The sequence below is a fragment of the Schistocerca nitens genome, chromosome 5, assembly GCF_023898315.1.
Source record: "Schistocerca nitens isolate TAMUIC-IGC-003100 chromosome 5, iqSchNite1.1, whole genome shotgun sequence".
NCBI lineage: Eukaryota > Metazoa > Arthropoda > Insecta > Orthoptera > Acrididae > Schistocerca > Schistocerca nitens.
In genome coordinates this window covers 527,941,080-527,957,922 of record NC_064618.1, presented here as the reverse complement: position 1 = coordinate 527,957,922, position 16,843 = coordinate 527,941,080, and the positions used below count along the sequence as shown (strand labels likewise).

General features: G+C 39.6%; 1 protein-coding gene across 1 annotated transcript in view; it reads left to right on the top strand.

Annotated features, from left to right (window-relative positions):
• Nucleotides 1-16,843, top strand: part of LOC126259616 (kalirin) — a 1,784,965-nt gene that overhangs the window by 478,797 nt on the left and 1,289,325 nt on the right. The window contains exons 12-13 of the mRNA XM_049956530.1: nucleotides 1,582-1,791; nucleotides 13,125-13,247. Of these exons, the coding sequence (XP_049812487.1) occupies nucleotides 1,582-1,791; nucleotides 13,125-13,247 (333 nt within the window). The remainder of the gene's footprint in view (nucleotides 1-1,581; nucleotides 1,792-13,124; nucleotides 13,248-16,843) is intronic.

The following is a 16,843-nucleotide window of genomic DNA, read 5'->3' as shown; positions in this document are numbered from 1 at the left end:
TTCACATATAAATTAAATCCATGAATCTTTCCAGTGAAGACTCCTAAATGAGGCTTTTGACACAAAGCCCAACATAAAGTGTCAACCACCTTTCCAAGAGTTAGCTGCTTCTCATTGTTTGTGAGTATAGTGTTATGTCAGAGATACCATCTGTTTCCTCCAATCTTTGTCCACAGCCTGCATCATATTACCATTCACCTCTTTGATTTGTATTATGAATTCCACATCTGTGCACATTAACATAACCTACTCTTCTGCTCTTGTTAGAGCATTCCATATCGTAAGGAGCTACAGTTCCATATGAATGTCGTTCCTCATCAGGGTCGCTATCGTGTCTTTTCCCTAAATTGTTTATTTTTGGAAGATAGGCCTATGGATGAGGTGATAGATATCGGCAGCATCTGCATTTTGACAACTTCTTTTCTTAAATATTTCCTATCTGTGTCATTGACTCACGACAGAATCTACAGCTGATTCAGTGTTGATGGACAGTTCACTCAAAATGACAACAGATCTCACCTGTCCCCCAATAAAATTCACAGCTCATGCTGTTTAGAAGCATCCACCAGGAACATGTCATGAAATGGATAGTACCATCAAGACATAGATGTAGGTGAAATATGTGTCTCGTTCATCCATCTGGTTCACTGCATGAATCACTGAAGTTTTCTTTCTGAATTTTCTGTATAATGTATGTGTGGCTGTTTCTGCCATCTCAGACTTTTGCAGACCCATCAAATAAGATGGAATAATTGGGATATGATGATTATGGTCTGTTCCAATATTATCTCTCATTTGTTCAAGTGGCCACGCTTTCCTCCAGTATACCCTCTTGCATTTTAGTCCTGCTGTCTGTTTTCCAGTCTGTCCCTTAATGTCATCATGTTTGCAGTTAATGATCCAGTGGTTAGTGTCACTGTTTCTAGATTATGGGGTCTTGGGTTCAATTCCCAATAAAGTCAGAGATTTTATTCACTGGACAAATGGATGATTGTGTAATAAAGTCAGAGATTTTCTTCACTGGACAAATGGATGATTGTGTTGTCCTAATCATATTAACTTATCATCATCAGTGCATGTGTCTCTGAATTGGCATCAAGTGGAAAGACTTGTACCAGGTGACTGAACAATTCCAGATGTGGGTCTGATGGCTAATAATGCCATATGATCATTTTCTTCAGTGTCATTCTTCTCCAGTTCTGCAGTTTAAGATGTCTGTAATGACTGATTTACCTCCTTGTCTTCTGCGGCTGCTAAATTTCATATATATGCCATAACAGTTTTCCCTGATTTGCTTGGGTTTATATTTTTCTTATTTTGGCTTTCCAAATTTTGATGTTTTCTCCATTACTATTGTGTACATTTTTTATTTATGCCTTTACCATTTTTATTTTTTCCTTACCAGCTAGTCATCATTAATTTCCTTAGTATTGTGAGAATACCATATTTTGCATATTTTGCGTATTGGTGTTCACTGCTGAATTCTCCATCTTTATAGATACTACTCTAAAGAAAATTATTCTTGGAAGTTCAGTTACCTGAGAATGAATGATGAATGTTGAGGAATAATTATCATTGCAGGTTACATCAGATGGACAGGTAGTATTTGAACCAGCAGGAAGGCATACAGGTAATCCTGCTGCTGACTATTCTGAGGGAGCAAGTCATGTCTTAGCAGTTATACATCAAATACTAAACCACCACCGGACACTAGAGCAGAAATGGCATGCAAAGAAAATCAAACTTCATCAGCGACTTGCTTTAAGACTTTTTCAAGAAGATGTCAAACAGGTAAGCTTTGATTTGTATATGCTGAATTATTGTGTAAGCGCACACACACACACACACACACACACACACACACACACACACGCACACGCAAACATGGACTTAAGCAAAGCATTTGATTCTGTAAACCACACAATACTGCTCGAAAAACTATGATGTTATGGCATTAGGGATCTGGAACTCTTCCTTATTAAATCATATCTCAGTAACAGAAAGCAAACTGTAAGCTACAACGGTCAAAAGTCACAGCTACTGAATGTCACTAGAGGTGTTCCCCAAGGATCAGTGCTTGGGCAATTATTGTTTATAATATTTATAAATGACCTGCCCAGCAATATGCCATGCAAATCTGTGCTTTACGCAGATGATACAACTTTCATCAATTCAGGGAAGGACATAAATGAACTGAAGGAGCAAAGTAAAGATTTTCTCAGATTATCCAATATGTGGTTCGAAGCCAATGAGTAGTTACCTATTAACTATGAAAAGGCTGTAAATATATCCTTCAGCTTATCCAATGCTGATATTGAGTACACTTCTACCAAACTTCTTGGCATATACTTAGATACGAAATTAACCTGGCAGAGTCACATAGACAACATATCTCGAAAGCTTTCGCAAGTTATCTATCTACTGAAAAAATTACGCACCTGTGTTTCTGAAAGCCTGCTGATTAATTCCTATTATGCATTCTTTCATTGCCATATTAGCTATGGTATTCTTCTATGGGTTAATTCTCCATGGTCCAGGAAAATTTTTATTTGGCAGAAGAAAGCCATCAGGAGCATCTCTGGGATCACCAAAAATAACATATCATGTAGGTCATACTTCAAAGAATTACAGACAATGACAGTCCGTTCTCTCTTTATATACAGCTACCTTTAGTACATTTAGTACATAAAAGAAAACTTTAACAGTTACAACCTTAGGCAGTCCGTTCATAATCATAACACTCGTCAAACATTTAAGATAGACATACCAACAACTCGACTCAAGGAAACAAAAGACAGTTATGAATACATGGGAATAAGGCTCTTCAACACATTACCTGTGCAGGCACATTGTGTCTCTCTTAATATATTTAAAAGTAAGACTAAGAAATAGCTGAAAGACAAAACTTTTTACAGTGTTAAAGAATTTGAAAACTCTTCAGAAATAGACGTGACTTACGAAACAACTTGCAACTCTGTTTGTACCTCTTCCTAAGCCTTTTTTCTTGTCTCTGTAATTCCACATTTAACTGTTAAACATGTGGAGAAATCCTTATGTATGAAATGTATTCTTTTATTATGCACATCCTTTAAAATGCACACTTTAGTTATGTGGGATATCTTTATGTATCAAATGTATTCCTTTATTATGTATGTTCTTTTAAAATGTATACTTTTGCTTTGTGTGATACCTCACAATAGTTATATTTCTTAATATGTAAATTGTACATTACTCATGATGACATCGATTGCATGTAAATGCTTAAAGATGGATAAATAAATAAATAAAATAAATAAACACAATTCACACACACGACTGCAGTCACAGGCGACTGAAGCCACCAGAGATGATGATGTAAATCCTTAATGAATGTTAAGAATTGCATTATGCAATACACATTTGTAATGTTATATATTAGTAGAAATTGATTTCAGTCTAGGATCAGATCATCATTGGCTCCAAAAACTATCTCAGCTAGCACTTGCATAATTGCAATAACAGTTATCAGATGGAAATTGTTCTGTAATACAGCTAATATCAGTGACAGAAAAATGTACATCTGATAACTGTTATTTCAATTTCAGAAATGCTTAGCTGAGATGGGTTTTGGACCAGATGATGGTCTGATCCTAGCCTGAAATTGATTGTCTCTAAAAAAAAACATACACCATTGCAGCTGTGTATTGCATAATGCAATTTCTAACAGAAATTAGGTTTTTGCTGAATGTGTGTTGTATGTGCGTTGGAATGAATGTAATGTCAGGGCATTGTAATTACTGGTTGCTACTTTCTGAAACATGTAAACAAAAAATGTATGCAACTTCCACTTTCCATTTGTGTTTTGTATTTATCTGTTTGTAATTATGTTGGTGTTAAACTGGTGTTATTTACGCACAGCAGGTACAAAAATTGACCAACAATTACAGTGTGTAAAACTGCTATGTAGCTCATCAAGTTTGTTTAGGTGGAAATAAATGTGAGAGTTTCATGAATGTGTAGAAGAGGGTTATTCAGAAAATAACCTTCAGTAGACTATAAATAAAAAATATTTAAAGCAAATTCACTAGAAAAATTGTAAAACTACTACTTCATATTGTTACTATAAATAATTGCAACAGGACTATGGGGTTACCAATGATATTTAACAGGCGAACTAGTTATGATAGGGAGTGGTAATCTGGATTTGGTTATGACAAAGCCCATTTGGTTTCCCATTGACAATTTTATTTACAAGAAAGACCTCACAACCAGAACTTCAGCAGTTTAGAAAAGCAAACAATTTAAAACTGTCATGATAAAAACTGGTAACTCATATTTGAACTACCTTGCAGTAGATGGTAACGTTTGCCAAATTTTATAAATTATATATTATAATAAATTTTATAATCAGCAACAAATGAGGCAATAACAAAATTAAGTGGTGCCGGAAAGGACCTTGAAAGAACATGACAATCTAAGATACAGAAAGAGGTAAAAAACATTTATAGCAACACTGTGCTATTGACAGCTATCATAAGTCTCCCAATACAATTACCACAGCAATTCATGTGATGGATCAAATAGACTACCTGGGCCAGGAAGTGCTCACATGCATTCCGTGTGCCTGTTAACATGCAGACTCACAGTGCAGCCCAGTCATCTCTTGCACGCGGCTGATATCTCAGCCCACACTGAGACAGCTAATTTCTGCTACGTTGTTGCTGCTAAATTCAGAAAAACACTCCCTCTCTTGCCAGTGCTGCCTGATTAGAGGAGCATAATTGCACATCCTCCCCACTGAAAAATTCTTAAAGTATGATGACACAACAAAATTTACACAATGTTAAATAAAAACAGTACATATCAAAAAATCCAGGCAATCACAATGCCTTTTCTGATTAATTTTGATATTAATATAAACGTTAAAATAAAATTGATAAAAACAGTAAACATTTACTGTTCCAAATAGACCATAGTCTGAGACACAGAGGCCCTTAATACCCCCAGAATTTTGGGATCCCATACCAGGATGGGAAAGAAATTTTATGATCTCTGCAGGACCCTTAAAACTGTTGCAACAATTTGCTTGCAACCCTGTCAGCAGCCCTGCGAGTAAGACCAAAGTTGTGAATTCAAACCTTATATCTGAACTTGAAGGAGGTTGACCATCTCCCAGTATTGTACCTTCTCTGCTTAAATAGTATGGATGGATCTCAAATTCGCACAGATTTGTACTGATGAACCCTGTGCAAAAGGAGATTGTTAATATTCCATAGGTTGACCCATGGACGATTGAGCTTAAAAGTAAGCATGAGGGCAACTGGAATTTGCTTATGGCCCTTATGTACCATGTATTAAAAGCAAAGGCTAGCCATTTGAAGGTTTGAATCTAGAGAGAATGATTACAGTGGCGGTAAGCTATAATAATATGGTGTGGTGGTTACATGTGCTGTACCCATCCCAGGAAAAACCTTGTGGAACATTTTGGAGTTCAAGGCAGTGGCATTAACGGAAACCAGATACTGGGGGTGGGGGCAGGTTGGGAGGGAGGTTGGGGAGGGGAGCAACCGTACTAAATGTGGACCGCAAGTAATGAGTAGTACCCCTTGCAGTACTCTCCCATGCCGGTACTAACCGACAAAAATGCATAAACACAGCAACGCAAACCAGTGTTAATGGAAACGGTGTTTAGAACCCGGGAACAGGTCATCAGATTAATGTAAATCTTCTCAATTGGGGATTGTGCTATAGTGGATGCCAGTAAACCTTGGTGATTATTCATTGCAGGCTTACTCATCCCACAAAGCTTATATTTCTGGACCAACATTATAATGTCTTTGTACATCCCCTTGCAGAACAAATTTTCTCTGATCTTTAGCGTAGTTTTCAACACTCACAAATGACCATGGACCAGGCACTCAAAATAATCTGTAAATAAAATGGGGATCTAATTGAGGGCACAACAATCTTACCATCTTGGCCTTAATGGCTAACCTGACACCAGGCCATATGTTTACCCACTCTCAACTTGTCCTTAATTATCTTAAGCTTGGGATCCTCATCTTGAAATACCCTCACATCCTTTTATAATTACAAGAGGAGCAAGTTCTACAATGTAAAGTTGAACCAATTGACCAGGAGTTCCAAAGATATTCGCTAATCTGGTATTGGTCCTCTCTCTCAGACATACAGCTCAAGTTATCTGTCACAGTACTCTATGAACTCTGACAAGCCATATCTTAAATAGAAAGTTGCAATGGTAATGGCCCATCTGGCAGTACACCTGATATTCTGTGATCTACCAAGTACCCAACTACCCGGAACTTTTCCAGGGCAAGGAGAACTGCTACTGTGTCCCACTCATGCAAAGAATACTTGCTTTCGAAGTCAGATAAGCTGGTGGCACATAAGCCACCAGATGCCTGTGAATTGGATATTCCTGCAACAATAGTGCTGCAACAATGGGCAGAGATTCAGCAGTTTGAAGGACAAACTCTTTTGAGAAATCTGGAATTATCAGGACTGGCATACTGGCTGTGGCATTTTTTAAACTCTGAACCTGGGTTCTTGGGACTCATCTCATTGGAATCTTTTTTCCATTTTCCTAAGTTCACTCATTGGGCATGCCAGCTAGCCAAAATTTGGTCATTTTACAAATACCATCAACTGGATTCAATGGAGGCAATTTATATACATGTCAACTGGTGGAACATGTGAGGGATCCGTGATCCCATGAACATAGATGCTAGTATCCGACGGCCAGGTCGATAGTAGACAGGAGTCGATTGTCAAGCGCTGCAGGAGGCAGTGAGACGAGTGTCGAGTGCGGAGTAGTATGGAAGAGTGATGAGTGAGCAGTAGTGTGCGGGAGAGATGGGCAAGAATGGTGGTAGAGTAAATTCACCGAAGTGTGACAGATGAGCGTGTCCCCCTAATCGTCGTGGGGTGGACCCTCATCGATACCGATTCACGAGTGATATGACACCAAAAGTTACAAGCGCCGAATTTCGTGTTTCGCGTCAACTGCGTCGGCCAGCAACAACGATAGATTGCAGTGAGGATTGTTGTGGATGTTAACCATCATCATTGCGTGTGACGAAATACCTAAAATCAGCAACCAATAAGAGATATAACCGTAATTAGATGTGTAAGGCGAAGGTAGCAACTGCCTCAGAATTTGTGTTAGTAGAAAATATACCATTTGTACATCGCAACCTTTGTGGTCCTTAATAATAGACAACTTTCAATCATTCCACTATTCAGTCTCAGAACAGCCGCACTTGGTGAAATACCCCCGAAACCACAGCAGGAAAACCAATAGCCTTCATCCATTAAGCACACGGTCATATAATCATAATAATTAACTGTTGGCGGCTTCGGTAAGTTATACAAAATCCAATAAGGAATTTAAGCGGGGGTGTTTCAAACATCAAGCTTCACTAACCATTGAGATAGAAGAGCTGTCTGAATCCAGGAGAACGCAAACTGATTCCTCATTAATACTCATACAAATTGAGGGCACATGAGGAATTGAAACACTGACTATTATATTACACAATTACCAATATTTGGTATAAAAGTGCTAAAAATTATCATACTGATAAATCAGTCTGTATCCTTAGTATTTCTTGGTGTATGCCAAGGCAATCGTAAATAGTTCGGGTACATTCTTGATCATTGATAACACCATTGGGTGACACAATAATCTTTCTGATTAATAAAGTGTGGCATGCTGATTTGTTTGTTTGTTGGGTGAGGCAGTATAACACAACCCCACTGACTGTAGCTTTGCTTCCATGTTAGTATAAGAAACCTATGTCTCATCACTAGACATGACTCTGTTAAGCAGGCTTTCTCCCTCTGAAGTGTAACAAAAAAGAGAGGTCATTTCCTGTTAAATCTGTGGTTTCGAAAGGTAGTTTTACCACAGTGGTATGATTTAGTGTTATGACTGTAACATTCGCCCTTTACTTTCCTTGTTACATATAATTGGGGGTTACTTTCTGAACAGCACTCATATGTCATGCTCGCACCTACTATTTCTTTAGTTTTTCTTTAACTTTTGGCTCGCCGAATCTCAGTCAGCTTAATTCAGAAGTACACTGCTGGCCACCGTAAATGCAACACCCTGAAGGAAGCATCCGAATCAAGTGAAATTTACACCATGAGTTTGCAGCGATGAGATATGCAACTGATTAGAATTTCAGCGCAGACGCACATCACGCGCGCCTGTGGCGCCACCTCATAGCACCATTTAAGGCTTGGCAATTTCGACGAGTGTACGTTCGGCACATGTGTTTACCTTGTGGTTGTTTCACAAGACGATCAGTTATGCCTCGTAGACAACAGCGAACATCTTTTGATCAAGTATCCGAGTTCGACAGAGGAAAGATAGTGGCTTACCGAGATTGTGGATTATCATACAGAGAAATCGCTAGTCGTGTTTGACGAAACCAAACAACTGTAATGTGGATATGTGACCGTTGGATGCAGGAGGGTACGATGGACCGACGTGGTCGATCGCATTCACCTCGGTGCACCACTGCACGTGCTGATAGGCAAATTGTGCGCATGGCAGTGATGGATCGCTCAGTGACATCCCGAACCATAGCACAGCACATTGCGTCTGTAACGCATCATCCAGTGTCTGCGCGTACCATTCGACGCCGTTTACAGCAGAGTGGTCTGTCCACAAGACGTCCATTGCTTCGTCTACCATTGACGCAGAACCACAGACGTCTCCGTCGCCAATGGTGTGATGACAGACGGATGTGGACGGCAGAATGGAATGTTGTTGTCTTTACTGACGAGGCACGCTTCTGTCTGCAGCACCGCGATGGTCGGATTCGAGTGTGGAGACACCGTGGAGAGAGGATGCTGGACAGCTGCATTATGCACCGCCACACTGGTCTTGCACCGGGTATTATGGTATGGGGCGGTATTGGATATTACTCTCGCACGCCTCTAGTATGCATTGCCGGTACTTTAAATAGCCGGCGCTACATATCCGAGGTGCTGGAGCCAGTTGTCCTTCCTTACCTTCAGGGCTCGGCCACAGCCATATTTCAACAGGATAATGCACGACCACACGTGGCACGCATTGTCCAAAGGTTCTTCGTCAATAACCAGATTGAATTGCTTCCCTGACCAGCTTGCTCTCCGGATATTTCGCCGATAGAAAACATGTGGTCCATGGTTGGTCAACGAGTGACCCAGATTACATCCCCAGCTGCCACACCAGATGATCTTTGGCAACGTGTGGAAGCTGCTTGGGCTGCTGTACCCCAGGAACACATCCAAGGTCTCTTTGACTCAATGCCGATACGTGTGGCAGCGGTGATCTCCAACAATGGCGGCTACTCTGGCTACTGATTCTGGCAGGAACCACATGTCACAGACGTCTGTAAACGTAATCATTTGATACTTGGTCAACATGTTATCTACAAAGTAAATTGTGTTGTGCTACCTCTTGTCTTTCTTGGTGTTGCATTTACGGTGGCCAGCAGTGTATTTGGGCAAGCAGTCTGTGTACTTACGGTTTTTCCAACCTATGCAAAATATAAGAGGTGATCAAAAAATACCCATATGAAGGCCATACAGTTCAGAATTGGTATGTCAATTGGGCAAAATCACTGTGAGCCCTGAGGCAATCATCCCACCAATGCACCAGGTTGAAGTTACCCTTTTTGTAAAATACTGTATTCTGATGCATGAAGAAGTGCATAACTGCCTGCTGCACATCCGTGTCTCAAGGGAATCCATGAGCCTTCCAGGCCTTTTTTAAGGGACCCAAGTCATGATAATCACATGGAAAATGATCAGGGTTGTAGGGTAGGTGCTCAAGTGCCTCCTACTAGAGTTAGCATAACTTTTGCATTATGGCATTAGCAATATACTGACTTGTGTCATCATGAGGTAGCAGCACCCCTTGGCACAACATTCCAAAATGGTGGTTTTTGACTGAAATGCTGCCCCATACATATTCTTCATTCTCCAGTGGATGTCTACTCGTGTTTGTCCTTCAGCAGCTAAGAAAAGAATAACAGCACTTTGGTCCTACTTTGGACACATTTGGTAGTAACGTCACCATAGTTTACATTTCTGCATTTACTGCATGCATGTCAGAAAAACATGAATACACACTAATCCCTTCCCTACATGTCGGTGCTTTTATACCTGCATTGAGGTCATGCTACATTGCATACATGCTGCCGCAAAATGGAAACGTGTGGATCACCCTTTATAAATAAAAATAGAAGTAGCTGGCCAATGTGGTGGAATGGTAGTAGCCTTAATGCCAGTATTATTGGATACTGTTTGCCTAGTATTGTGTAGTTTTGCTTTACGAGAAATACTGTACATATGTGTTCATTACTTCTAAGGGCCAGTTTTACCGATAGTTTGTTCAAACAAGGAAAAAAACATAATTGCCATTTACCAGGTTAGGCTGCCACCATTGCTGACCTCCCTACTGCAGCAGTTAGTCTTTGGGGTAAAGCCAATTCCCTCCACCTCTCCCTGCATCAGTTTTGTACAATGTGGGGCTATACCCACCTCTCTCCCTGCTTCTCTCAGATAGAGCTGTAGACAATATGAACAAATAGTTAAGTCTCTGTATCCTGTTTTGTTTGTGCTGTAATGTGGTCCAATGACTCATTTGTTGCATCTTCCCACACTGGTCTGTTACGTGAATGCCTCATTATCTCTGCTTCCATTTGAAACTGTTTTCTGTAATGAAGCATTCATCTGCAGTTTTGCTCCACACACTTCCCTACAGTATCAAACTGACAATTCCATGGTGCCTTCAGGTGTATCATATGAACCAAACTATTCTTTCGGTCAAGATGTACCATAAATTTCTTTCCTCCCCATTTCAGTTCAATACTCCTTCACTAATTACTCAATCTACCCATCTAATCTTCAGCATTCTTCGATAGCACCATGTTTCAAAAGCTTCTGTTCTCTTCTTGCCTGAACTGCTTATTATTCACATTTAACATCTGCACAAGGCTTCACTCCAGACAAATACATTCAGAAAAGAATTCCTGTCTTTGAAATTTATATTCATCGTTAATGAATTTCCCTTTTTTCATAAATGCTTTTCTTGCCATTGCCAGTCTGTATTTTGTATCCTCTCCAGTTTGGCCATCATCCATCATGAGTTATTGTGCTGCCCAAAACAGCAAAATGTATACTACTGCTTTTAATGTCTCATTTCTTAATTCAATTCCCTCGACATAACCTGCTTTAACTCAACTATATTCCATTACCCTTGTTTTACTTTTGGTGACATGCATCTTATAACCTTTTCTCAAGACATAATCTGTTCTGTTCAACTGCTCTTTCAAACCTTTGCTGTCACTAACAGAATTATTATATCATCGGAAAGCCTCAAAGTTTTAATTTCTTCTCTTTGAAATTTAATTTACTTTGTAACTTTATCCTTAGTTTCCTTCACGGCTTACTCAGTATACAGATTGAATAACATCACAGATAGGCTACAACACTGTCTCACTTCTTTCTTAACTACTGCTTCCCTTGCATGTCCTTTCAGTCATATACGAGGGCTATTCAGAAAGCAGGAAATGTTTAGGCATTAAAAAAAATTAAGAACAAGAAATACATCTTATTATATACATCTGAAAGAGCGACTGACATACTACTTTCCTACATAGTCACCAAATACACTGAGGCACTTATCATAATAATGGACAAGCTTTGAAAGACCTTCGTTGTAAAATTCTGGTGCCTGAGAGTTCAGCCAGTGAGTTACACCTGCCTGGAGTTCCGCACCATCATCAAAGCGCTGCATTGAAAGCCAGTTCTTCATCTTGGGAAACAATTTGAAGTCGCTTGGTGCAAGATCGGGGCTGTAGGTGGACAAGGGAAAATATCCCATTTGAATGAATTAAGTAGTTCTTTAGTGCGGTTTGCCATGTAAGGTCGGGCATTGTCATGCAAAAACAAAATTTTGGATGTCAGCTTTCCTCGGCATTTGTTTTGAACTGCTCTTCTAAGACTGTGCAAATTTTGACAGTACCGGGCAGAATTTATGGTTGCTCCATGTTCGAGAAAATCAATAAGAAGCACACCTTGCCTATCCCAAAACGGTGTCACCATCAACTTCCTATTGACAAGGTTTGCAAACATTTTCTTGGTTTTTGGGGGGACCTTGTGTGCCCCCACTCCATGGACTGTAATTTTGTCTCACAATTGATTTATTTCATCCAAGTCTTGTCACTGTTTATGATTCCATCCAGTAATGAATCGCCATGTTTGTGGTAGGCCTCCATAAATGTCAGTGTTGCCCCCATTTGTTGTTCTTTATGGTGCTCTGTAAGCATTTTGGGTACCCATCATGCACAAAATTTGTGTTAGCCTAGCTTTTGAATGACGATTTCAAACAACAAAGTCCGTGAAACTTGTGGAAAAGAAAGCAAAAGCTTCATTATGTGAAGTGATGGTTTTCACGAATCATTTCATCAACTTTAGCGACAAGATTGTCAGTCACAATGCTTGAGCGTCCACTCTTCTCTTCATCATTAATGTTGGATTAGTTATTTTTAAACCGAATGCACCATTTCCGGATGGAACATTCACTCATTACATTGTTTCCATACACACTACACAGTTTACAAAAATTTCTATAGGTTTTAGGTTTTTTGCCAACAAAAACTGCATCACAGACCGCACCTCACAACTGGCGGGGTTTTTGATTAGAGTGCACCTTTCAAAAAAAAAAAAAAAAAAAACCAGATGTGTGGAGACATTCCCACTGTCATGGATGGATGCTGACTGAGCTGCCAAGCACGCACATACCAAAATATACGCAATTGGCACGTGCCTAGCGGCATCAGACGGTAACGTTCCCTACTTTCTGGATAACCCTTGTAACTACAGGCTGTTTTGTATCCAAGTTGTAGATAATAGTTTTCTCAATATATTTTATCTCTGCTACCTTCAGAATTACAAAGAGTATATTGCACTTGGTGCCTGTTTTATTTATAGTAAGTAAAACTAACAGACAAACTGCAAAGGTATCAGCTGTACATGAGTAAGATGTGGTCACATCATGTTATGATAATTTGTTTTCACTTGGCTGTGTGTCTGAAGCTTTGTTGTCAGGTTCTTCCTTTTTGTTCTAGGTCCTTGACTGGTTGGCAAATCATGGAGAAGTTTTCCTTAGAAAAAATGTTGGTATAGGACGCAACTTACAGAAAGCACGTGTTTATCAGAAGAGCCATGAACACTTTGAAAATGTTGCACAGGTAAGTTACCATGAAATGTACTGCATGTAAACTTACATAACCTTCAATTACATTTGCATCTCAGATCAGCAGGGGATAGCTGCTTATTTTATGTAAGAATGGTATATATTATTTTTGCAGTTTTTTTACCACCTTTCCCTTGCTCTCATTTTTCTCAAAATTGCTTTGGAATGTAATGTGCACATTATGTATATCAAAGAATGTTTAAATATGAAATATAGCAGAAAATAGTTTATAAATCAACAGAAGTTGGCATTATTTGTATTTTGACCTTCTTTCTGAGTGATTCAACAATAATGCCAACATTGTTTGGAATTACATTTACTCTGACAATTGCTGTCAGATGTGATTGTGTATCAAGTGTACTATTTTGTATTTAAGGACACAGCATTTTGCCTAACTATTCTGTAAAATGTTGTGTGATGGAATCAGTACTCCGGCTCTTATACTCTTCGTTGCTAAATGGGAGATATTGAGACTCTTGCTATCGACGTCCACCAGAATCCAAAATTTCTGTGTGAATTCTCCATTTATGATTGTGAAATGTCATTTTACAAAAGTATATGAACTATACTAACATGTAAAAATTTACAGCATAAACCAATTGTGGGTGATGGTTTTGTTTTCTTTATGAATCGTGTGTGCAACTAACCATCTAAAATTGATCAAGAAGAATTTAAGGAAACAGTGGAAGTATTCAATCAGGACTACTAGACAGACATGTGAGTGTAATCAGAGAGATACAGTATACATAGAGATGCTGTGACTCATTGTTTAGCACTCCCTGCGGTGCCATCCTGTATGATTATTTGCCATATCTTTGGCAGTGATTTTGTAAGAGCTACTGAAATGAGGAAGTAATGTGGCATGCAGCTGGCATTTGGCTGAAATGGGAAAGCAGTTACAAGACATCTATCACTCGCTATGCAATGTGATCTTAGTGTTGACCACCAGATTTATGAAAGTGCTCGTAAGGACTGTAACTAAATATTTGTGACAAACAAGACTATGAATATGACTGCTGCTCATTTCACTCACAGCCGTTTAAGCTGTGCTCTTAGATTCCTGCCTAACCACACCCTCGGAAATTGCAACATATTCAGAAAAAAGACCCAGTCAAATATTTGTGACAAGAAAGAATATAAATTTCACAGCTAATTGTCTCACTCACAACTACTTCATGTTTTGTTTCTTACTCAGACTGAAGTCATGAAATCACAGAAACTGATTCCTCATAGTGCACACTCTTATATGCAAATAACATTGACTATTACAGAACATACTTTCGATACATGACTAAGGAAATCCCAGAATGTGTTAACAAATGTGAAGATGGGGAAAAAAGGGGGGAAATATTGTCTTTACCAAGATGCAAAAGTACTGCCTTCAACTCGGTAACTGCATGTTGCTTCACTTGTCCACAGTAACCACCTCTAAGGAATTTCACAGCTGATGTGTTTTTAATTGACATTTAATTATAACAAATCATGCCTAGAGTGACATGTTTATGATAAATCATCAGTATGCTGTTGCATAATGCTAACACCTAAGTTACACTCTAGAAACAATAGAATACAATGAATCTTCCCAAAACTAGCAAGTGAGGGATGTCACAAGACTGGTATCCAAATACCAGTAAAAAGTGGTAGTGGCTCGTCATTTTAGTCACTCGTCACTGTGTGCTTGTTTTGAAAATGAGGTAATGCATGTGGGAAGTTGCAAATAAGCAGTTTCTGAATGTCCTTTCAAAATTATCCCTAATGTTTGATAAGTGTATAACTGCACATCCAAAAGTAATAAAACTATGAATATATCTTACTTAAAGTGTGTACAGTTTACAAATATTATCTGTTACTCATTTTGTACATTTGTGTTGTACACCAGCACAGGAACACCTTTTTTCTGTTTAACTTTATGTGAATATGTGGATTTATTATTTTAACTTGGATTTCATAATTTACGAGGTGCATTCAAGTTCTAAGGCCTCCGATTTTTTTTCTCCGCACTGGAAAGAGATAGAAACATGCGCATTGTTTTAAAATGAGGCCGCGTTCATTGTCAATACGTCCCAGAGATGGCAGCACCGTACAGCAGATGGAATTTTACCGCCAGTGGCGAGAATGATAACTGTTTTAAATACTTAAAATGGCGACGTTTTCCTTACTTGAACAGCGTGCAATCATTCGTTTTCTGAATTTGCGTGGTGTGAAACCAATTGAAATTCATCGACAGTTGAAGGAAACATGTGGTGATGGAGTTATGGATGTGTCGAAAGTGCATTCGTGGGTGCGACAGTTTAATGAAGGCAGAACATCATGTGACAACAAACCGAAACAACCTCGGGCTCGCACAAGCCGGTCTGACGACATGATCGAGAAAGTGGAGAGAATTGTTTTGGGGGATCGCCGAATGACTGTTGAACAGATCGCCTCCAGAGTTGACATTTCTGTGGGTTCTGTGCACACAATCCTGCATGACGACCTGAAAATGCGAAGTGTCATCCAGTTGGGTGCCACGAATGCTGATGGACGACCACATGGCTGCCCGTGTGGCATGTTGACGCGCAACGACAGCGTGAATGGGACTTTCTTTTCATCGGTTGTGACAATGGATGAGACGTGGATGCCATTTTTCAATCCAGAAACAAAGTGCCAGTCAGCTCAATGGAAGCACACAGATTCACCACCACCAAAAAAATTTCGGGTAACCGCCAGTGCTGAAAAAATGATGGTGTCCATGTTTTGGGACAGCGAGGGCGTAATCCTTACCCATTGCGTTCCAAAGGGCACTACAGTAACAGGTGCATCCTACAAAAATGTTTTGAAGAACAAATTCCTTCCTGCACTGCAACAAAAACGTCAGGGAAGGGCTGCGCATGTGCTGTTTCACCAAGACAACGCACCCGCACATCAGGCTAACGGTACACAACAGTTTCTTCGTGATAACAACTTTGAAGTGATTCCTCATGCTCCCTACTCACCTGACCTGGCTCCTAGCGACTTTTGGCTTTTTCCAACAATGAAAGACACTCTCGGTGGCCGCACATTCACCAGCCGTGCTGCTATTGCCTCAGCGATTTTCCAGTGGTCAAAACAGACTCCTAAAGAAGCCTTTGCCACTGCCATGGAATCATGGTGTCATCGCTGTGAAAAATGTGTACGTCTGCAGGGCGATTACGTCAAGAAGTAATGCCAGTTTCATCGATTTCGGGTGAGTAGTTAATTAGAAAAAAAATCGGAGGCCTTAGAACTTCAATGCACCTCGTACTTATGCACTGCTAGTTACTATGCCCCTTTGTTCTGACTTTCAAAAACATGGTAGAGGGTTGCTCATTTTGCTTCAGTCTGATCATGGTGTTGCCGCTCTATGGTATTCTGTCTCTTTGAGTGTAGTTCATTACAGATAGTACATTTTCTCAGCACTGCAACTCTTGTTCTATAATAAGTGCAACTTACACAAAATTTTTGTCTCTCAGATACCTATGTTTGTTGAGGGGAAGTGTCGCCATATTGTAGAAGTGTTCAGTCATAAGCAGGCGCATATAAGAGAATTTTAATGAGCTAGCTGTTGAACAGGATACATCTTTGTCTGCAGGG